Source organism: Mytilus trossulus, chromosome 13, assembly GCF_036588685.1.
Source record: "Mytilus trossulus isolate FHL-02 chromosome 13, PNRI_Mtr1.1.1.hap1, whole genome shotgun sequence".
In the NCBI taxonomy this organism is placed as follows: Eukaryota; Metazoa; Mollusca; class Bivalvia; order Mytilida; family Mytilidae; genus Mytilus; species Mytilus trossulus.
Genome location: NC_086385.1, coordinates 1538428 through 1561407, shown reverse-complemented (window position 1 = coordinate 1561407; position 22980 = coordinate 1538428). Strand labels below are relative to the sequence as shown.

At 33.1% G+C, this 22980-nt stretch overlaps 2 protein-coding genes across 2 annotated transcripts; both read right to left on the bottom strand.

Annotated features, from left to right (window-relative positions):
• Positions 1–1990: 1990 nt before the first annotated feature.
• On the bottom strand, positions 1991–4674 carry LOC134695060 (tereporin-Ca1-like). The gene is made up of 3 exons (XM_063556234.1): positions 4593–4674; positions 3461–3714; positions 1991–2401 (listed from the first exon to the last, which is right to left on the bottom strand). The coding sequence occupies exons 1-3, from the start codon at positions 4624–4626 to the stop codon at positions 1997–1999; spliced, it is 693 nt and encodes a 230-aa protein (XP_063412304.1). The 5' UTR covers positions 4627–4674; the 3' UTR covers positions 1991–1996.
• Positions 4675–9509: 4835 nt separating this feature from the next.
• On the bottom strand, positions 9510–22368 carry LOC134693951 (tubulin delta chain-like). The gene is made up of 12 exons (XM_063554929.1): positions 22184–22368; positions 20643–20738; positions 19444–19496; positions 17483–17561; positions 16681–16739; positions 15755–15896; positions 14785–14937; positions 14022–14117; positions 13438–13510; positions 12543–12687; positions 10555–10715; positions 9510–9598 (listed from the first exon to the last, which is right to left on the bottom strand). The coding sequence occupies exons 1-12, from the start codon at positions 22276–22278 to the stop codon at positions 9530–9532; spliced, it is 1221 nt and encodes a 406-aa protein (XP_063410999.1). The 5' UTR covers positions 22279–22368; the 3' UTR covers positions 9510–9529.
• Positions 22369–22980: the final 612 nt, after the last annotated feature.

Below are 22980 nucleotides of genomic sequence, written 5' to 3'. Positions count from 1 at the left end.
GTTAAATTAAGATATACAAATTTTTAACTACGTCTAAATTATCCATATGAAGATAATCGGTTAGGCCATAATAAATAATGGGTTTGTTTGCCCAAACGCTACTTACCCAGAAAAAAGCTGCCTTCTCAAATTTTTTTATTGTCCTGATTTGAAGAAGTTTTTTTTTAATCAAATAGGCATGAAGACTAATAAACATCTGATACTTCAATTTCTACCTACCTGTCCACTGTCTCAACCTTTGGGTAGGGTTTGGGCAAACCAAAATATTTTTAAGTGTGGCCTTAGATGAATTCGTCACATAGCGTTAAGTGACCTTTTCTGGCATAAACGGGGTCAGTAAATACAGGCAACAGTATTATACCGCTGTTCAATAGTCATAAATCGATTCAGCGACAAACAAATACGGGTCACACTCCAATACCGATGGAAACACAACAATTTTAACAAGAAAACAATGGAACAGCAGAAAACTGAATTGCAAATACACGTTGGGGATCACTCTCACCCACTATGGAATTGAAAAAATTATGGAATATATAATTAAGATCATATTAGGGATAAATTCAGTAAATAAATATACGGCATTTAGGAACAGCCATTTTGGAAGGGATGGAGACGCGTGTGCGGCTTTCTGTTTAACATGATGACATGTGCTCCATTGATTAGTAGATGATGTTTGCAATAAATTGTTTTTTGATGGCTGAATCATTGCATATCAAATGCACTTATCTGTTTTACTACATGGCTTAAAATAAAGTAATGGTGTCTGTGTATATGTTTTTGTCGAATCTACAGTGTGTGTACACAAGATCATGTAAATGGCCCAATAATGCCGCAAGATCATATGTTTAATATTTGCAAAATATTGGGCTCTATTAACACTCCGATGAATGATATATGAAAGTTTTGAAAGGTTACACGGGAATAAATGAATTCAAGAGCTAGTTTTGCAACTCAAATTCATTTTAACAAAATTTGTCCGTATAATGAAAATATGCTCTCTATGACCTTTTCTTTGTAACACAATAACACCAAAGCTCATGAATATTTCAACGGAAGATTTTGGGAAAACAATAAAAGAGGGACGAAAGATACCAAAGGGACAGTCAAACTCGTAAATCTAAAACAAACTGACAACGCCATGGCTAAAAATGAAAAAGACAAATAGAAAACTAACAGTACACATGACACAATATAGAAAACTAAAGTATAAACAACACGAACCCCACCAAAAACTAGGGGGTGATCTCAGGTGCTCCGGAAGGGTAAGCAGATCCTGCTCCACATGCGGCATCCGTCGTGTTGCTTATTTGATTACAAATCCGGTAAATAGTCTAATTCGGTAGGTCAAATTCATGAAAGGGAAGGGGATTGTAGTTACGACGTAAGGAACATATCCGATATCATTTGTGAAACGGTTATTCCATAACGGTCAACCAATTCGCGATGGCGTCCGTAAAATTTACGAAGGGATGATTTCAACTTCACCAATAGGAACTCTTGGTTTAATAGCTTCCTTGTGAGCAGTAACCCTCTATCAAGAAAATCATGATAGGAAATGCAAGCACGGGAATATCATATCAATTGGGAAATATATACCCCGTATGCAGGTGCTGTTGGAATGTTGCTACTTAGAAATGGAAAGTTCAAAATTGGAAAGCTGAAATCATCTCTTTTGTCGTAAAGTTTTGTCTTCAACCGACCCTCATTGTCAATTTCTAAATGTAAGTCAAGATATGAAGCCGAATAAGTGTTGTTTTCCTAGCTGGCATACCCTATGTTTAACGCAACTTACAAGGGTGTACTATGCACACTCTTGAAGGAAGTAAAAGGTCTATTGGTAAATTCATTTTCTATATCCAGAATACTAGTATACGAAACTGTAGATAATTTTCGTAGTGGTAACAAAATAGTGTTTAGACATACATATACTCCATTTATATATGTATAGGTCAGGTAGGTATTAAAAAGTAGGAATTAACACACAGGATTGAAGTTACCCAACAATAGGTACTTTCTCAACCTGCTTTTTTAATGAGTCTGCAAGATCATTTAACTCAAATGGTCGGACAATGATACGAGCTTTAGCTTTATGACTGGTGCCCATTATTCCAACGACCTCAAATTGACTGTCCTTAATAGAGATTGTTTTGGTATGTTGGTAATATTCTCCGCGTCGGAAATTTAAACCAGAGCCGCTTGTTCCAGTCTCCATTTGTTGGAACCAGTCTTTATGTTGTGTTACTCCTTTGTCTGTTAGCCCAACGCCTAGTTCGTTGCTGTGTAAATCAAAACTGTATGGACAACTCCACATGACGACTGCTCTCTTATTAGTAGACGATATCAACCAGGATGCAGTTCCGTATGTACCTGTAGCGGTATTTCCGGTTTTGTGTGCTACCTTAATGAAATAAAAAGTGTTATGTACATTTCTATTTGACTCTTTGTCGAACACTTTCTTCTTCATGTTTTGTAAGATTAAAGACGATTAAGGTTAAAATTTAAAGGAATCGATAAAAAAAAAATACCAGGTGGAACGACATGGTCGGATAAAAAAAACTCTAAATGTTAATCTAATAAAACGGATTTATGGGTATTCATTATGTTTCATCGACTTTGATATAACACGTGCTTTTGTAGGTCACGTGGGTCAGATCAGTACTTACACAAAAAAAATGAAAACATATTTTCTTGACAAAGGGACTAAAGAGATCTTATTTTGGCTAAGCCTTTGTGAATGGTTTTCATATCTATAAAGTTGATTTTTTTTTGTTTTTATAATCTTTTATGATTTTTTGCAATTACTTTGGGTTAGGGAAGAGTTCAAAGATTAACACGATTTAAACATAATTAGTGCCTTTCTAAAACAAGGAACCTGTTATTGAGTAGGTGTCGTGGTTGCTGAATGTAATATTTGTTTTTCGTTCATTGTTGAGTACTAGATCAAAACTTTAGTTTTTTGTTTGGATTTATTTACATTTTTATTAGGTCAGAGACTTCGATAGCTGATTACTAGTATACTATTCTTATTTAGGCCATAGGGGAATTTATTGGTGTTTTATAGTGAATAGTCGTCCCAATGACGATCATATACATATAAAAGAAGATGTGGTATGATTGTCAAGACCAAAACGACACAGCAATGAGCAATGCCCATACTACATAGACAGCTGTAAAAGGCCCCGAAATTACATGACTTTGTGTAAATTAATTCAAACGAGAAAACTAACGGCAAAAGTAATGTACAAAATAATGAGCAAAACACATGTAACATCGCAACAAATGACGCTGAATTACAGGCTACCAACTTGGGACAGGCACATACATACATAATTTGGCGGAGTTAATCTTATCAGATGAAGACAAATAGAAAAAAAAAACATATACCACAAAAACATCGCCCTTTATTAATAGGCTATACTAGAATCGTTTAAACCGGTCATGAGTGTCTAATACTTACGAACTGTTCCCTTTGTCCTGGTCTCACTACCACCGGTGGAGCTTGAATAATGCCACCATTGATGTATGATTCGGGGTATATCAAAGGGTATTTGGTCCAGTTTTCTACCTCCACCGTACAGACAACACTATAACCGGAACCACCTAAAAGGCCATTAAGTACACTTGCACCAGAAGTAACAGCACTGGCAGCCGATCCAGCAGCCGCTATAGCAGCTGCCCAGTCTATTAAACCAGTTACTCTGGCAAATAGCCCTGAAAGTTAGAAACATCTAATTTTGTTCATGGTAATATATATCTGTTTTTCAAATCATTTTTAAAAAAGAACTTAGTGAACGGATTTAAATTTGATAAATCACTATTATGTTTATGTCACAAAAAATTCTTGACTTCTAAAATAACGCGTCAATGCATTACAACTTAGATGTGAAGACTCTAGCTATCACAAAAGCCTCACTATCATCGGTAAACCTCGGCAAACTTCGCTATCTTTTGTCTTAGATGTGCCAAATGAAAAGCATAATGGAATTTTAAGAGTTTTCTTCCTTATTAATGCTGCAACAAATTTCCTTATGATGGAGAAAAAATCTGAATATTTCGTTAAGTGTTGGCCCTCAATGCTCTTCAACTTCGTACTTTATTTGGCCTATTCAACTTCTTTTTATTCGAGCGTATTAGTCTTTTGTAGACGACACGCGCTTCTATCGCCAATACAAAATTTCAATTCGTGTATCTTTGACGGGTTTATTCATCAATTCAATCCGTCTGAATAGATTTCTGAATTGACCGGTTACTTCATCCACAAAAATTTGACTAAAAGTATTTTCACATTTTGCTGTTGTATTTGGCTGTAGGTACTACAACAAGATTGTGTTCTACAAAATTAAAAGCAAGTTTTACCAAGGAAATAATTTCTAAACATGTTAAAATGTTGATGTCATAGACGCCGCCGAAGACGCACTTTGAAGTAACCCATCTTTAACATGCTTGTCCAGTTCCAAAATTAGTTTTACAATTATAATGACAGAATGGCGAGCGGAAAACGATTAGTATACACTTCCACTTTTTTGAGGACTATACAAATCTGTACATAAAAGCATTAGAAGACTAAAGAAATGTGTGCACGTACATACCAGTCAGACAACATAACAGAAGGGCAACTCTCATGTTTGTGGACGTTAGGATTAAGTCTAAGTGGAATAAGTTGATAACCTTTTGCTCTTGTTCTTACTATTTTGATAACCTATTTGATTTATCCTACTAGATTACAACCAAAGGTTATACGGTTAATGTGTGCAGGCGACATATGCATGAAGTTTAATATAATTATCAAATGAAAGGTATGGAATGTACAAACGGAAACATCAAGAATAAAAATATTTGTACTGGACTGGACTAGTTCTGGACTGTTGTCGATTTATACATATTACCCATTAACATTGAATTTGACATCACATCTTTCCCTTGTGCAACGTTCGCCATTTCAATTATAACGCTTTTTGAAATTACAAATAATTAAAGTTTTCAAAGACAAACATTTGCAAATTTCTATGGTATTAAACTGAACTTATAATGAATGTGTAAACCCCTACCTTTCTACACTTCACGATACATCAAGATGATTAATTGGTGTTTGCGCTACACCGCACCATTAAAAAAAAGTTATATAGCAGCAGGAACATATATATATAAGATGCACTGTTCCCAGATCGCAGCGAAAGCTTATTCGAATATATATTGTTTAAATATCATCAAGATGAGACTAACTACCAATCGTATTTGAGATCAAGTTAGAGTTATAGTTGTACTTGAATTTCGTATTAAATCTTTGAGTTATGCTTTGAGTAAGTCTAGAAACGAGTAAAAGTTTGAGCCTATATATATTGCTGTAATTGGCAAATCTTTTTGGAATTTTGGTTCCCAATCCTCTTAGACTTCGTACTTTTTTGTTGCGTTTTTAATTGTTTTGGATTCTCGAGTCACTGGTGAGTCTGTAGTCCACGAAACATGTGACTGGCGTAAATACAAAATTTAGTCCTCGTATCTATGCTGAGTTAATTTATTAAATATTCATGGAAATGAGATCAAGGTCAGATAAACCAAGCAAGACATACATGTTCACATTTTAACCATTTCATACACTATAAATGACCTGTAACGCATGGTATAAAAGAAACAAACCTAACTAACAAAATTTAATATTGATTAACGAACCATGACTTTGGTGTCAAGGAACCCTGTCATACAGTCTGAGAAATGTACACCTAATAATCATTTCACCGACCAAATAATGTGCACCTATTGGTTATAGTATCTTAGAAGATGACATAACTACAGGCATGCAACACTGATCAATACAACAAGTGAAAATATTTAATTGGACCTCCATTTTTAGATCAGTCAACATTTTGCAGTTTGATAAAAGGGCCCAGGCTGAAATGGCTCGCATTCTTTGTTAATCATGTTATATTTAATGTTGATAGTTTTACTTTTTGTTTCACATACACTTGATGTTGGCAAAGAACCAATGAAAATGAAGCCAAGGTCAGAGAAGCTAATAGAAGCCAGACAGACATGTAAACCTTGCAAGTATTCCTTACAACAATTAAAGCGCTGTAAGCACTGTATGCAGTTAACCATGAACAGGAGGGGTGGGGACCCCAGAGACTCCCGCTATATTTCATTTGATATGTTATATTGTCCAATACATGAATATATATGGTTGAGGGGTGGGGATCTCATCTGTTTCTTATTTATCAAACAGGAGTGGGTACTGTGACCCAAAGGACTCTCCCTATATTTCATTTGATTATTTCTCATACATGAATATATATAAATAATATATATATAATTTAAAGGTGGGAATTTCCACTGTTTCTAATTTCTCAATCAGGAGGGGTGGGTTGACTGCTGGGGCTCCCCTATATTTCATTTAATTTAGAGTTGGGGATCCCAACTGTTTCCAAGTTCTTAAACATGAGGGGTAGGGTGAACACAGGGACTTCCCCTATATTGCATTTGATTTATTATGTAGTCTTATACATGAGAATATATGGTTAAGGGGTGATGATCTCGATTTTTTCCAAGTTCTTTAACAGGAGGGTGTACAGTGACCATAGGGACCCCCTTATAATTCCAGTGGCGGATCCAGAAATTTTCATAAGTGGGGGCCCACTGACTGCCCGCTTCATTCACACTTCAGTGATTCCCTATATAAGCAAACAATTTTTTTCCAAAAAAGGGGGGGCGTGCCCCCTCCCCCCTTAAATCCATCTCTGAATTCATTTGATTTGTAAAAGTCCCATCCATAAATATATGTTATTTAAGATTGTGGATTTCGACCGTTATAAATTCTCAAACAGAAAGGGGTAGAGTAGCCCCACGAACTCCAACTATTTTTCATATGATTTGTTTATTGTCCCACACATGAATATATATGGTTTAGGGGTGGGGATCTTGACCGTTACCAAGTTCTTAAACAGGAGGGGTGGGTTACCCCCAGGGAATCCCCCTATATTTCATTTGATTAGTTATAAGTGTCCCATACATGAATAAATATGGTTTAGGGTTGAGGATCTCGAATGTTTCCAAGTTCTCAAACAGGAGGGTTCAGAGTGACCCTAGGGACCCCCTTATTATTCCTTTGATTTGTAATATTGTCCCATACATGAATATATATGGTTTAAGATTGGGGATCTCAACTGTTTTCAAATTCTCAAACCGGAAGGGGAAGAGTGGCCCCACGAACTCCACATATATTTCATATGATTTGTTATATTGTCCCATACATATATATATATATGGTTTGGGGTGGGGATCTCAACCGTTTCCAAGTTCTCAATTATGAGGGGTGGGGTGGTCCCTAGGGACTCCCCCTACATATTTCATTTGATTTGTTATATTGTGCCCTACATGAAGATGGTTTAGGGTTGGGAATCTCAACCGTTACCAAGTTCTCAAACCGGAGGTGTTGGGTGATCCCCAGGGACTCCCCCTATATTTCATTTGATTATATATATATTGTCCCATACATGAATACATATGGTTTAGGGGTGGGGATCTCATCCATTTCAAAGTTATCAAACAAGAGGAGGTAGAGTGGTCCTATGGACTCCAGCTATATATCAAATGATTTGCTTACATCCAGGTATCATATAATATAGATGCACTATTTGTGACTGTCCCAAGTCAGGAGCCTGCAGCTGTAATTCAGTGTCGTTTGTTTTTTGTTTTACATATTTGTGTATTGTTATTATTTTTTATATAAATAGGGCCGTTAGTTTTCTCGTTTGAATTGTTTTACATTGTCTAATCAGGGCCTTTTATAGCTGACTATATATGTGGTATGGACTTTGCTCATTGTTGAAGGGTGTACGATGACCTATTGTTGTTAATGTCTGTGTCATTTTGGTCTCTTGTGGATAGTTGTCTCGTTGGCAATTATACCACATCTTTTTTTTTATATAAGAAACTTCCAGTTACAGAAGACTCCACCTAATCGGATATCAAATATATCGGCTATTGTAATATTATTTTAAAACACCAAACCATTTCCTATATGTTTAATGTTAATTGCATCGTGTAATCGAATATAGGATATAAGAATATTTCGGCAAATCAGATAAGAATAATCTGGTATTTTGTTAAAAACCATGTTCAATCGGATATTTTCAATGTTTTTCTGGCAGGAAATGGACCCGGAGGTTACAAATTTACAATCTTGCAGACAAGAAGATTTTGTTTTTAATAAATAAAAAAGATATTTTTTTTATATTAAATTGTTGTCTTTATTCATTAATTTCCTATGTCATGTGAATTACATGCCCTTTTACTTCAAATGGTTTGAATCTATTTATAAAATCTAATTTACTGATAATAAGTGAGATATTCGCAAGTTTGAATGTTCCTTTTAGTATTTTTAGATTCTCTTTTACATACCACACAATATTTTGTTTCCAACCACAATGCACATACAAACGACAGAAGCTTTGTCATGTATGCCTGTATAGCAGGTTTTAAGCCTCTTGATTATACAAACAAGAGTGCACATGCTGAAATGTCTCCCCTTCTTTTCTTACCGTTAATATTATTTTGATTGTCTGAACTATAAAGCTTTACTAAAACTATCAGATAAATTTGACATGATCTAAGAAAATGAGGTCAGATAAACCAAACTGGAATTACATATACACCTTACAATCAAATACACTTTAAATATAGTTGATCTATTGAACTTCGAAGAAACAAACCTATCCATGAAAGCTTAACATTGATCAATGAACCATGAAAATAAGGCAAAGGTCAGATGAATCCTGCCAGACTGACATGTACATCTAACAATCAAAACATGCTACAAAAAATATAGATGACCTTTTACATATAGTATCTATGAACAAACTGAATCAGAAAACTCAAGATTGACCAATGAACCATGAAATTAAGATAATAGTCAGATGATAATTTCCAGACAGACAAATACACCTTACAATCATAACACACACCAAAATATAGCTGACCTATTGCTAATAGTATTAGAAAAACAGAATGATAACACAAAAATTTAACATTATATAATGAACAATAAAAATAAGGTCAAGGTCAAATAAAATATGTCAGACTTGCATGTATATCGTAAAATATGTTCATACATAAAATAAAGTTTACCTATTGCATATAGTATAAAAAAGACCTAAACCCAAAACCTTAACTTTAACCACTGAACCATGAAAATGAGGTCAAGGTCAAGGTCAGATTACACCTTCCAAATGAACATGTACACCTAACAATCATTCCATACACAAAATATGGTAGACCCATTCCTCATAGAACCTGAGATATGGACATAACCATAACTGATCCATGAAATAAGGTCAAGGTCAAATGAAAGGCATGAAGACCTTGCAAGGTAAGCAAATATAGGTTAGCAAATGCCACTGAATCACTATCCCTATGTTAAGCTTTCTGCTATACAAGTCAGGCTCAACAAAAACAACAACTAACATACAGACATAAGACACACATTTGTTTTGATGATCATAAAAAAGTAAAAATTAAAAATTTCATTTATATTTTATGAAAATGCACTTTTATAATTCTGTATAATGTTCTCTACAACCTCAAAAGCTTCTTCAAAATCCTCCTGAAAAAGATAAACAAAAAAAATACTAACACTGTTCTGATAAATTATATTTAAATATATATTTAAATTAAAATGCATTTAAGTGTGTTCAGGTTTGCTGTTTGAAATGATTTTAGACCAGGATGTCAAAAGCAACTACATCCTTATTCTTTGTTTTTCCCCTGACATGTAATGATTACCTGAATACCTGTTACCATTGACTAAAGTGTTAGACATAAGATTTGATTTTTGTTTCTTTGCGTTTTAACAACAGGTTTTAGCACCACATTTGGGTTATTTCATGATTGCCAGTTTTAATGGTGGAGGAAGCCGTAGTGTCTGGAGAAAACCATTGACCTTTGATAGGGAAGCTAACATTCCTAGTCAATTTAGATTGGAGTCTAGTGCATGAGTTTCATCTCACAACCTAAGTGTTGACTGGCTATATATAGCTAGTAACTACTTATATCAAAGCCTCTTTTAGACATGAATCCATTATTTTCACTTTTTGTTATATAGCTCATGTTTTCTATATTTGAATTCTTTGATTAGTTATTCTTTTTATTGATCTCAAGACATTTTTTAAATACTGCAACTGTTCCAAAGAAAATATTTAGGGTAAAAATCATTTTCTTAATTTGGAGCATATGAGGTAACAAATTCAGCTATTCTGTACTTTTAATGAATTCACAAATAAAACTCAACAAAAATGCAGTTTCAAGGTCATAAACACGTTGATATAAGGTGAGTGATTGTCTATGACAAATGATTAACCTGCGTAGTTACAGACATTCCTTCTTATATAATTCTAAATTCCATTTCAAACTGAAGTAAACCATGAAAAAACGTTGATGACATCACAGTCACATGACAAAATTATGTCTATGAGCTGATAAGGAGAAAACACTGCAGCCAATCAGAAATCATATGTTACATCCAAAACTAAATTAAAAATATCTAAACACTATCCTACTTACATTGGTAACTCCATACTTGTTGTACCAATGGAGATATGCTTTGGCAGCAAATTTGACCCTTGACCTTTCATAGACGGTCTCAAGGTATTCTACTATTGACTCTGAATTGGATGCTACTGTAATAGAAGCTGTGTCTTTTGGTCCAATACTGTTAGTTTTGGCTGAAAGGATAAATCATTGAAGATATATAATAAATCTTCTACTGAGCAGTTGATTAGTTTTTGTTTTACACCCAATCAACATACAGATTTATGGTTTCCTATAAAAAGACAAAAACATTTGTAGTTAATTCCTAAATTGCCATTTATTCTTTCTGTGTTTTCTTTTAAAAGACACCCTTAAATTACTGTGTTATGTGGATTCATTATTATTTGTTAGGTACCAAATTTTGTTGATTTGTGGGTACAGGGGAACCACAAAATTAAATGTTCAAAGAATGACACATTGTGTATAGTACAGAACTTGGAAAAACCATGAAATTACATATCTATGGACATTTAAGTTTTCCTTAATCCATGAAAATTGGTACCCACTAAGGTAAATGAATCTACAGCAACTGTTTTACCAGATATGTTGTAAGCATGACTATTGTATGTTCAAGAAATAATTCCTGGGGACTTGAATATATCCTGATTTTGCCACGAGTTGACCCTTTATACAAAATGTTTACACTAAGTGATAGTGAGGGGTAAAATATCGACATAATGGACATAATGGACAACCCATTATGATAGTAAAATCACAATACATTCAAGCCCCCATGAATTATTTCCATTCTAATAGGACAAATAAGGCAATTGTTTTGGAATGAAGCGCTCTAGGTGAAGGCATTATTTACCTTTACCATACAATCTGAACAGTCAAAGCAATATATTCATATTTGCACACAGGTGTGTACTCAAAGCATTTGAAGGACAACATGTTAGAATTTCCATTATTAGTCAAAACAAGAATTGGAGTACACGTAAGTTATTGTAGCATAGATGCTTTATGATATGAAAAGACTAATAAAGTTCAATTAATTACTAATTTTTTACTGGACAGGTCAAAGTAAAGAATAATTTTATCCAGTTTGTGAGACAGTGATCAATCATACTGTAAAATATTTTAATTTTTTATTTTTTTGGTACAAACTAATTTTGTGAGGTTTTATCAAGATGTTTTTTTCTTTTTCTCTAATTTTTGTCCTATTTTCACATTTCCTGACCGGTGTGAGAAAAATATTTCTCCTCACTAGTGAAAAATCTGTTCTCTGCAAATGATTAGTCGAAATTTGATTATGACGTCAAAATGTTTTGTTTTTTTCTCAATTTTCCTATTGTGACGTCATGAAAAAAGGCGACCTTGCCTGATGACGTCGCATATTAAGAGCACAATTTTCTGAAAATCTTTGAAAAAGAACGATAAAAAGCATTAGAGAAACAGATTCCAACACTATAACTCATGTATTACGATATTTCTCCACTCTCGACAGTTAAATTTTATTATTTAAAGGGCTTGGCAAGCCTCGCGCTTTAAATAATAAAATTCAACTGTCTCGAGTGGAGAAATATTGTAATACACTTGTTGCAGTGTAAGAATCTATATTTCTCTCATTGGTCAGTTTAGTTTCAAACTGCTTGATAAGTGGTGAGTTTAACAATAGAAAAAATTAGACGTCTACAAAAGACTATATATCTCTAAATTAATGTAATTGTCAATGCTATGTGGTGAAGACCGTACTTTGAACTTAAATTGTTTGCTTTTTATACATTTTGACCTTGATGAAGAGTTGTATCATACACCTTATCACTAATCCGTCTGACCCGATCGCTTGAACTTTTGACGACAACAACAATCACTTTTCCATTGTGGCTTCAGATATTATGTTTTAAGATGTCAAAATTTTACAGGAACCTGTTTGATATTCAGTAATGGCAGACAAATAGCGATAACATGTATTAACTCTCATACCACATCTTTTCATTTCTATATTTATTTACACATACCTGTCCAGATATCTATAGGGAAGGGGTTCCAGCTGACAGTGTTGAAAGATTTACGGAACTTTTTCTCTAGCCCCTGTTTCATCTGGGGGTAAAATGTCTCTGTACTGTCACCTCGTGCTATCACTACATTACCTATACTACCAAACTGATGCTGTATAAGGAAAATGTTTGAATATTTCTCTCTTCTTGAATCCATTAAATAATATACAGGTTAATCTGTTTGAAGAGACCTCTCAAGGGAGAGTAAACAAGAATGTGTCCTTAGTACACTCATGCCCAATCCAACTATTATTTTCTAGGTTCAGTGGACCATAAAAAATGGGATAAAATCTCTAGTTTGGCATTAAAATTAGAAAGATCATATCATAGGGAACATGTTTACTAAGTTTCAAGTTGATGGACTTCATCAAAAACTACCTCGACCAAAATCTTTAACCTGAAGCCAGACAAACAGACAATTGGATGCACTGACCGGAAAACATAATGCCAATGAAAGGGACATAATAAAAAGTGGTCTCATAAGACTGCACATAATTTGTGAATTTGGAGTCTTTTAAAGCTGACAATGCGGTATGGGCCTGCACATTGTTGAAGGCCTTAAAGTGACCTTAAGTTGTAAATTTTTGTGTTATTTGGTCTAGTGGAGAGTTGTCTCATTGGCAATCATATCACATCTTCTATTTTATATGTACTGTATTTTTGTTTTCTTTAATTTTTTAGGCAGTTCCTTTAAACTTTATATTTTCTTTTCTATTCTTTAAAATTTAGCTCTATCAATCATATAGTCAGCCTTTTAGTTTTCTGCCTATTTTACTATATTCTGCTCTTTTTTTTCTATTATTATCTTTTCTGTAAACCTAATTGTGACCCTGATAATCATTATATATAAGGATACTACATTTCCTTTCTCATCATGTCGTCTAACGCCTTGACTCATCTGTTTCTGTAGTCCTGTCCAAGACATCTTACTGTAATAGATAAAATTGTAATGTATGTTTGGTTAGTATACACCTTCTATAATTTGGAGCACCACTGATTGTGAAGCTAAAATCACTGACTAAAGTTTTAAGCTGGAGAATCGTTCAATGTGACATTAAAACTGCAAACTAAAGATCATTTCATCAATTGATTTAGACATCCTTTAGTTGCCCCTTGAAATCTTCGTTGTACACTTATAGAGTAACAGTAAGTCATAATTTCCTTTCTCAATTATTCTTTTTTCATTTGATATCAGATCAGTTTTATCAGGTTCAGAGTTTGCTTTAGTAGACCGTTAATTAAGAAATTATGGTTTTTATTATTTTTTACAATTATGAGACTCGGTGAGATAATCAATTATAATAACTCACATTTTTATTTGCATGTAGATTATTCTGAAAAAGTAATTTTCAATCTCACATTATTGTCTTCAAAAATCATAACAATAAATGCACTCATTAAATTCTGAATTTACAGTACATGTATACCTTATTAATTTACCTTTTAGCTATATGATGGACCTGTACAAATTTGTTTGCTGGGAGAGGACAAACTGATCTTATCATCTCCCAAGGTTCCATACCAATACTTGGCCCACTACAAAACAAAAAAATTATAACAATAAATTGATTAATAATATGTGTACATGTATACTATGATTATTCATACTGTATTATGTATTAAGGTGAAATGAAATAAATCTCCATGGTGAAAAAATTGTTTTTTCTAATCTTTAAAGAAGGTCCTATAAAATAAAACATTTTATGATTAAGGGGAGACAAATCAAGCTATTTTTCATTTCATTATTTTCTAATTTAAAAACAGACAAATCCAATATTTTCAGTACTTCACTAAATTAACATTAGGTTTTTGTATAAATACTTAAATAGTTTAATTTTGAATGTAAAGCATCTTCTGATTGGCTGGCATTGTTTGGTTATCAGCTCATAGACATAATTTTGTCATGTGACTGTGACGTTTTTTCATGATTTATCCAGTTAAATGGAATTTAGAATTAAATTGTAAGATATGACTGTTATATTTTTTCTGTCTATTTGAAATAACTTTACAAATGTGTTGCTCACTTTAAAATAACCCGCAACGCGCATTATTCATGTTATTTCTTCATAGACAGAAAAATATTACAGTCATTCCTTAATAAAATTATAGTGTTTTTTTATGTAAAAATAGTGATATTCAAAAAATCTCAATGGATTATTGTATTAAATGCATGAATGTTTTATACAAGGGGAGATAATCTAACCTTTTTGGTGTCATGGTATCTGTGGGCAAGAAAACTCCCCCGAGAGCAGACGCTATAGAGGTGTTCATGGTATCAAAAGATACACTCTCCATCTTTCTCTGCAGTTTTCCAAGAACATCATCGTTATAAGTCATAACAACACAGTCAGTATTCCTGAAATGGATTAATCTTTATAATTACATCTCTAATAAATGGGAACTGTGTTTGTAATAGATCAGTTAAAATGAAAAAAATATATGGTTATATAGTATGGATTGAAATCTAACTAAAATATTATGAAGATTGTTTGATTGATTTTTAATGTCACAATCAACACTATTGTGCTATTTTGTAGTAATTTTTTTTTTAGAGGAAGCCAGAGGACCTAGAGAGAACCACTGACAAACTCGGTGTTGACAGACTAGTGATACACTAGATTGACTACTTCGACCACTCTGACACATAGGCCCTTACATAAAAGAAAAGTTCAAAAAAATATATTACTATGCAAAAACTAAGAAGCTGTCAAAAAAATATAACACCAGTTAATGTTAGAACAAATCAGAAACTAATTATTAATTAAATGAGGCTCCATAAATAATAACATTTATTCATAACAGACTTGACAGCAATTTATGCTTTAAGAAATAATACAAAATATAAGCTGATCAAACTTAAACCCAAAAATTGGGATCATAAAAATAATCTCTAGATTTCAAATTGTTTATCTTTTAAGTGCATTTAACACTTTTCAATTTCTAGGACTTAACAAATTGTCCAACACTACAGAGGGGGGGGCAGAACCTTTTTTGGAACGTTGGGATCAGAATATCGGGATTGACCGTTGGGATCTGGGATTTTTTTCCCCTAGAATTTTTGGTTGTCGGGATTTTTTTTTTTTTTAAATTGGGACCTCAGGATTTTATGTTTTTAAACTCGAGTTTTAAGGATCAGAAGCCTTCCAACCCCATTACAGTATTTTTAATTTTACCTTTGAAGGTATGACAGTGTTAGCAAAGCATTGTAGTTCTGTAACGGACTTTCTCCTGTCAAACATGGCGCCACAGTACAGGAAATCAGATGGTTCATGGGATATTCCTCCCTCATGGCCTCACACAGACGAGATCCTAATCCTAAAAATATACAAATATATTAAGGTTCTGTGTTAGAATGATGGGGCACAGTACAGAAAATCAGATGGTTCATGGGATATTCCTCCATTATGGTCTCACAAAAACGAGATCCTAATCCTAAAAAATATACAAGTCTATCCAAGGTTATGTTTAGAAATTGTCCTCACAGTATCTAGGAAATCAGATTGTTCATGGGATATTCCTCCATCATTGTCTCACAAAAACAAGATCCTAATCCAAAAAAATATACAAATAAATACAGGTTCTGTGTTGTTATGACCCCCATGCATGGTACAGAAATAATAATTGGATAATACCTTTTCTAAGAATATACAGATCTCTATAAAGTTGAGCCTGATATTTCCACAAATCACAAAAAGACAACCAAAGTAATATCATGAGGTCTTGTGACTGGTTTGGGTTGTCTCTCTTTGTCTTATTATTTTACATCAGGATATATAATATTGAATAAATGATATTAAACAAAAAACAGTTGTGAAATATATGTTGCAGAATTGTTTCATTTTTAGAACTTTGTACTTTAATATTTAAGTATATGACCATATAGAGTATGCTTTCATATTGTTTTATTTTAAAGCTGCTATATCATTATGCAGATTAGAATTTTACAAACCAGCTTCAACTAAAAATCAATTCCAGCATTGATTAAACTTTGAAATGTGAAAAAAAAAATATATTCAAAGGACAAGGGGAGATAACAAATGTTGTTTTTTCATTTACATTTACATGAGCTATAAGTACCTACATACAAACAAATACTGACCTGAACCTGTACCACCGGTCAAACTGTGCATCATTATACAACCACTGTACATATCACATCTGTGAAAAATTAAATTCTTAGGACAAGGCTTATTTTGAGATATGCATCGAAGTACTTACTGTTGCAGATTGTGTCTTTAAATTTTGTGTGTTGTTAGTTTATTTTGTTATACTGACATATAAAACTGTTTCAACGAGTAAATAATGTAGATCAATACAATTTCTTGAGAACCACTTTTCTTGTAATGAGAAATTTTTTAATGTAAGCAGAAAATTGATTTCACATTTTTGTCAGTCAGTATACAAGCCTATAAAAATATGTATTGTTTTAAAAATTTAATTCTTGCTTTGCCTTTACGAAGTCATAATCTACTTAAATGTTTATCCCACCAAAAATAATAAATCGACGGTAGAATAAATAATTTCAATCATTCAAATAACCGCCCCTTTTATGTCATATATATTGATGAATCATTTGATTAGTTGACAAGAAACAAAAAACAAATTTTGGTTTTCTATAATCTGTTCTGTTGACAGTTTAATCCATGGCATCGTCAGTTTGTCTTCAGTATTTGAATATCTCTTGTGTATCTTCTTTTAATATTATCATTTAGACATACAGTGTAGATGCTATCAAATTCAAAATGACCCTTCTCCACATCTTCTTATATCAATGCAGCATAAAAAGTTACTTTTAATTGAAAAATTATTCTGCATTCTATTCAAGACAAACAATATGTAAATATTGAAATCAACAGTTCAATTAAAGCATTACATTTTCTGCAATATAAGTATTTTTTAACCTCTCAATTTCTTTCCTGACTTGGTTTGCAGTATCTTCTAGAATGTGATCCTCTCCACTCTTCTTCAGTCCATGGTAACCTATAAACATACAAGGATACCATAGTGAGTCCAAAAGTGTGTTTTTGATCATCCCCAAATAATACATGTATTTAAAGATTATCGTTGGTCAGCTCAACAAGATTTATTTTATCGCTTGAGCCAGTACAACCAAAGTGAAAAAGACAATCAAATTGAGATGACCAATGATAATCTGTTTATCGCTATTTTACCTATGACAACATCAATTTCATTAGCAAATTAACGCTGTCATGGCTGTGTGCCTCCTTAGTTTCTAGCGATAATTCATCATATCACTGGACTCAGCTGAGAAAGAAAATTATCATTCAGCAAGATCAAAGGATTTTTTTTTTAAAATAGCAACAAAAGCAAATATTGCAAAGTCCATATTTTAGTGATATAAGCCAAAAGAAATTCACACCAAAAAATAAATAGCTGATGAACATGTGTACAGGCTTTCATGTTTTGCAAAGGAATTTCTGCATATTTAGTGGAATTCAGTTCAGCAGGTTTTAGTCAGCTATCTAACAAATAAATACAAGCAAATATTGTTGAATATAAATACATGTACAGTTATTCCAAGAGTGATTGAATAGAGGGAGACAACTCTTGCATTGTCATGGCAATTTATATAGTAGTATACACAGGGTTTCCCCTGGGTCAATTATTTTTTTCGCCACCTCTTTCGCGAAAACAATATATTTTTCGCCAAAACAATATATTTTTCGCCAAAACAATATATTTTTCGCCACTTTATAATTTTTTTCGCCAAGTAACACAAATATATATTTTTTTTTAAATTTCCTTTTTTTCCAGACCCCCCCCCCCTGTAAATAAGAAGTGGGTTTTACAACAAAACAAGTATCTTATCACTTGGAATTGATCACTCGTGTAAGGTGTACTCATTACATTGAAGGGTTACTCTCATGCCAACCTTTTGAACAAAAGTTTTCTTTTCCAGTCCATCGTAAATAACTAAAACTATATGCTTAAAAGACATGTATCACTGAAACGACTTTGAAGTAACCACTCAAATCAATGATATAGATATAGGAAGATGTGGTGTGAGTGCCAATGAGACAACTCTCCATCCAAGTAACAATTTAAAAAATAAACCATTATAGGTTAAAGTACGGCCTTCAACACGGAGCCTTGGCTCACACCGAACAACAAGCTATAAAGGGCCCCAAAATTACTAGTGTAAAACCATTCAAACAGGAAAACCAACGGTCTAATCTATATAAACAAAACGAGAAACGAGAAACACTTATATATTACATAAACAAACGACAACTACTGTACATCAGATTCCTGACTTAGGACAGGTGCAAACGGGATTAAACGTTTTAATGGATCCAAACCTTCTCCCTTTTTCCGAAACAATAGCATAACATCACAACATAGATATGTATGAAAGTAAATTGATAAGGTTTAAATCAGAGACCTTTCTTGCTTATGGACATTTTTCGTCAAGTTTCTTTTCTGGACTAAAATTAAAAGAAGGGGAGGAAGCGTAAAATTTTTGCTTCAAACACGTGGGTCGGAAAGTGGTTAATAAATCCCTTTTGAGACATGTGACAGAAGCCATTCAACCATATCATTTTGTTCTATCATACAATCAACACCTTTATTAATTAGTGCTTTGATGTCGATAGTTATGAATGCAATCAGCTGATTATTGACTTTCTGTCAAAATCTAAACGAGTTCAAGGTGAAATCCAAGTATATCTGATAGGTAAAGTCAGAGAAACCCGAAAAAAGTAAATAAACAAGATGGCTTAAAATAAATCGTTATATATATTTCTTTCGCCAAATTCTTTCGCCAATGACGAATTTTAATCGCCACAATTATAATTTTTTCGCGAAAATGGCGACCGCCAGCGGAAACCCTGTATACATGTACCTAATGCCCAGTTTGTTCCTCTTCCTCTCTTCCCAGATACAATGTTTCCATCTCTGAAAAAAATAAATACTATTGAGCATTGAAAAAATGACAATGTTCTGCCTAGAAAATTTTAAAAGATCATCATCAGGGTTGACTGAAACTTGGTGGTGGTCATGAATTTTGATGGATCTAGGCTTACATGTGTGAGTATTAGTAAATTTTAGGTTTAAAAAGATGCATGCCTAAATTGAAAAATAAGGATACCACTGGTATAATTCAGTTGTTATTGTTTGTTGCTATAATATATATATCATTTTTGTTTTGTTTTCGTATGGATTAATATTTTTTTACGTTTATCATCATGATCATGTTGGAGCAATTTATAGCGTGCAATGTAGGTATGGGTTTGTTTATGCAGGTTGTATGGTTACCTATATAGTTGCTGTTTTTAATACATTAGGTCTCTAGTTGAGAGTTGTCTCATTTGCAATCATACAACATCTTATTTTTAAAGCATCTTATACTTTTGCCACTGTTTTTTTTCAATTTTTGTAAAAATTGTGATGAAATTCATAAATCCAGGTGTCAGAAAAATAAAAACTTGCATAATGCCATTTAAATTCTTGTTATCATTTTTTTCTTATTTTGCAATAATCATGATAATCATGATAATACATGTTACAAATCTCCTATTTGTCACTGTACAAAATGTATGTCTTTAGCATGTTAATTGATCAACAGAAACTTGATTTTCATTGTTCACAAATATAGTCCCTAGTGTTGACAGTGGGTTACTTGCCATTAATTTTTATACCCTTTCCAAATTTATTTCTAAATGTTTAATGCCTCAAATTACAAAAAATGTACAAGTAGGGGGGTGAAATTACACTGTAAAAAAATTTGGGTCCAGAATTTTAAAGGAAAGTAGTGATTTGGTCCAGGTGAAAAAGGTTTAGAAAAATAGCACTTCAGAAGCTGTCAAAAGATTTCAAGACGCCCTAAAGATAAAATTGTCCATATTTTGAGTTAGAGACGATGAAGTTTTCTATCGGTTTGATATAATTTGTCCCAAAAGTAGTACAACACACTGTAAAACTTTCTTTGAGAAAGCGCAGGTGGGATTTTTTTATGTTCATTTATGTTCTATAAGAAATGCACTAAGAAATAATTGTGGTCTCAGACCAACATACATTTGTGATTTTTTTGTACTTACTTACCTTATTTTGAGACCTTTACAAGCCTTTTGTACAACTTTTGGCTCACTATCTACATGCACAGATCTTTGCTTTTCATCAGGGTGTATGAAAGTGTGTCTGAAAGGAAGAAATAGAGACTGACGTGATTGTAAAACTATAAGACAGAAATTATATTTTATCACAGTCTTATTCCTTTGATATCAATGTAAGCATCAGGGCTCACATTTGTGCACTTCAGAATTATAAGGACAAGTTCCAAAAATTCAATTCGTGTTGACCCCAGGTGACTTTTAAAATGTCAATATCATTGAAAAAGCTCTAAATTATCTCCCTTTGGTTCAATAATGCCATTTTTTTGGCATTAAAACTGAAATATCTTTTTTAACTAATCGGTGACCTATATTTTTTATTGTTGTTTTTAAATAAGCCATACATACACTAAATAATTGTATTTACTGAATGCTATTGTATTATTACTGTTGTAATATCGACCTTAATTGACCTTTGATAATGTAAGTCAACTATTAACAATGAGCTCCATTCACCTGTGGAGTTAACTAACCTTGTACTCATAATCATATGACTGCAGACAGTATTGAAGTCAATTGACAGGTGATAATACTGGTAAATTTGCCAGTCTAATGCAAAATTTTTTGGATGTAACATTTTTTTTCATTGGCTAAAACATGTAAAAGTTGCCGTTAAATCCACAGTTGACCAGGCGTAACTAAGAAGGGACCTGCCATTTTGAATTGATGAATCAACAAATGTTCAATTACTACTATATCATAGTAAATAAAACAACAACTACATCGTATTCACCGTTTCAATGTAATTCTATCGGAATTTGAAGCGTACAGGTAACGTAAGAACCTCAAGTTTGTAAGTCTTTATTTGTATGACGTCACATTTAGCATGTTTAGCTATGACGTCTTTGTGCCAAAATGATAAATCATTTATGAAGTTTCACGGATTTTTTTTTTATTTGACAAATTTAAACATTTTTTCAAGTTTTATCGATTTTTTTCTTTTTGTAATGCATTAGAATCGGAGTAACAGTCATGACAGTACTGTAGTTGAAGAGTTGCCAGGCCGTCAATTTTCTGTAGATATTTGGACTTTTAATCTCCTGATTTGTTGAATTAATAACTTGAATATTAAATTCACATTGATAACGATTAAAGACGAAATAAAAAACTTTTGGGGTGTTCGGTGGTGAAAAGACCTACCGCTGTACTGGGTGCAAATTTGACCACAGGGGCTTGTTTAGTGGGTCAGACAAGGTTTTACTGTCAATGGTGATCGCTATCCTATATAAAATACTACTGTCAATGGCGATCGCTATCCTATATAAAATAGCATTGGTATTTTACATAGGATAGCGATTGCCATTGACAGTAAAACCTCGTCTCAGTCGTCTGACCCACTAAACAAGCCTACCATTGGTATTTTATATAGGATAGCGATCGCCATTGACAGTAAAACCTCGTGTGACCCACTAAACAAGCCCCTGTGATTTGACTTTTTTGTAGTATGTGCCGAAGTGACTAAATTTTGTATACCCTTCATGAACAGCTTTGTCTTGTGATGTTTTCTTCCAGAAAGCCTTTCCTATTTGGTTTCCGCATTGACCGACATGTAGAAATACTGCTGACATCTTCAATTAAAAACTTCATTGTTCATAACATAGCCGTTGTCCTGCAAAACAATGCGAATGTATAAATTGAAAACAGACCGAAATCTGATATTCAACCGGATGTTATGAATAGAATAAAACATTAAAAAAAATCCGGTAAAAAGTTTCCGCGTTTAATATCTTCAATATAAAAAATAGAGGCCCCTCATGGGAGTGTCCAAGTAGTCACATAATCGTAAAATTTTTCTGTCAAAATTAACACATAGATTGATGATTCGACATAGAAATTGGCATACACTTTGCATTTATATTTAAAGGGCATTAATAATCCTATTGTAATGATAAGGCAATACTGTATGGCCGCTCTACAAAATTAGCAAAGTTTACAAAGTTTTGTCATTTGAAAATTCACGAACGAAAATTTGACAAACATGATCCAACAACAACCATGTATTAGGCTCCTGGCTACTATAGTGTTACGGTACCTATTACAGACATATCTGTCAGCTCCTGTGTGAATAAATAAGCTTTATTTAGAGTCGGCATGGTATATAAAACATAGACACAACATAAGCTCTAATGAGCTTTTAACCGACATATGAGACATTATATAACAGTACAACATTTATACCAATAGTGAAGGTTTCATATGCTATTTTCGGCAAGGGCTTTGTTCATTGTTGAAGGCCGTACGGTGCCCTATAGTTGTTAATGTCTGTGTCA

Excerpts from the sequence above, each read along its gene's own strand:
- LOC134695060 (XM_063556234.1), bottom strand. The coding sequence starts at position 4,626 with ATGAGAGTTGCCCTTCTGTTATGTTGTCTGACTG. Across the intron at positions 3,715-4,592 it reads TCTGTTATGTTGTCTGACTG|GGCTATTTGCCAGAGTAACT; the intron begins GTATGTACGTGC and ends TCTAACTTTCAG. Across the intron at positions 2,402-3,460 it reads CAGGACAAAGGGAACAGTTC|GTAGCACACAAAACCGGAAA; the intron begins GTAAGTATTAGA and ends TATTTCATTAAG.
- LOC134693951 (XM_063554929.1), bottom strand. The coding sequence starts at position 22,278 with ATGTCAGCAGTATTTCTACATGTCGGTCAATGCGGAAACCAAATAGGA. Across the intron at positions 17,562-19,443 it reads AGGAACAAACTGGGCATTAG|GTTACCATGGACTGAAGAAG; the intron begins GTACATGTATAC and ends GTATGTTTATAG. Across the intron at positions 14,118-14,784 it reads GATACCATGACACCAAAAAG|TGGGCCAAGTATTGGTATGG; the intron begins GTTAGATTATCT and ends TTTGTTTTGTAG.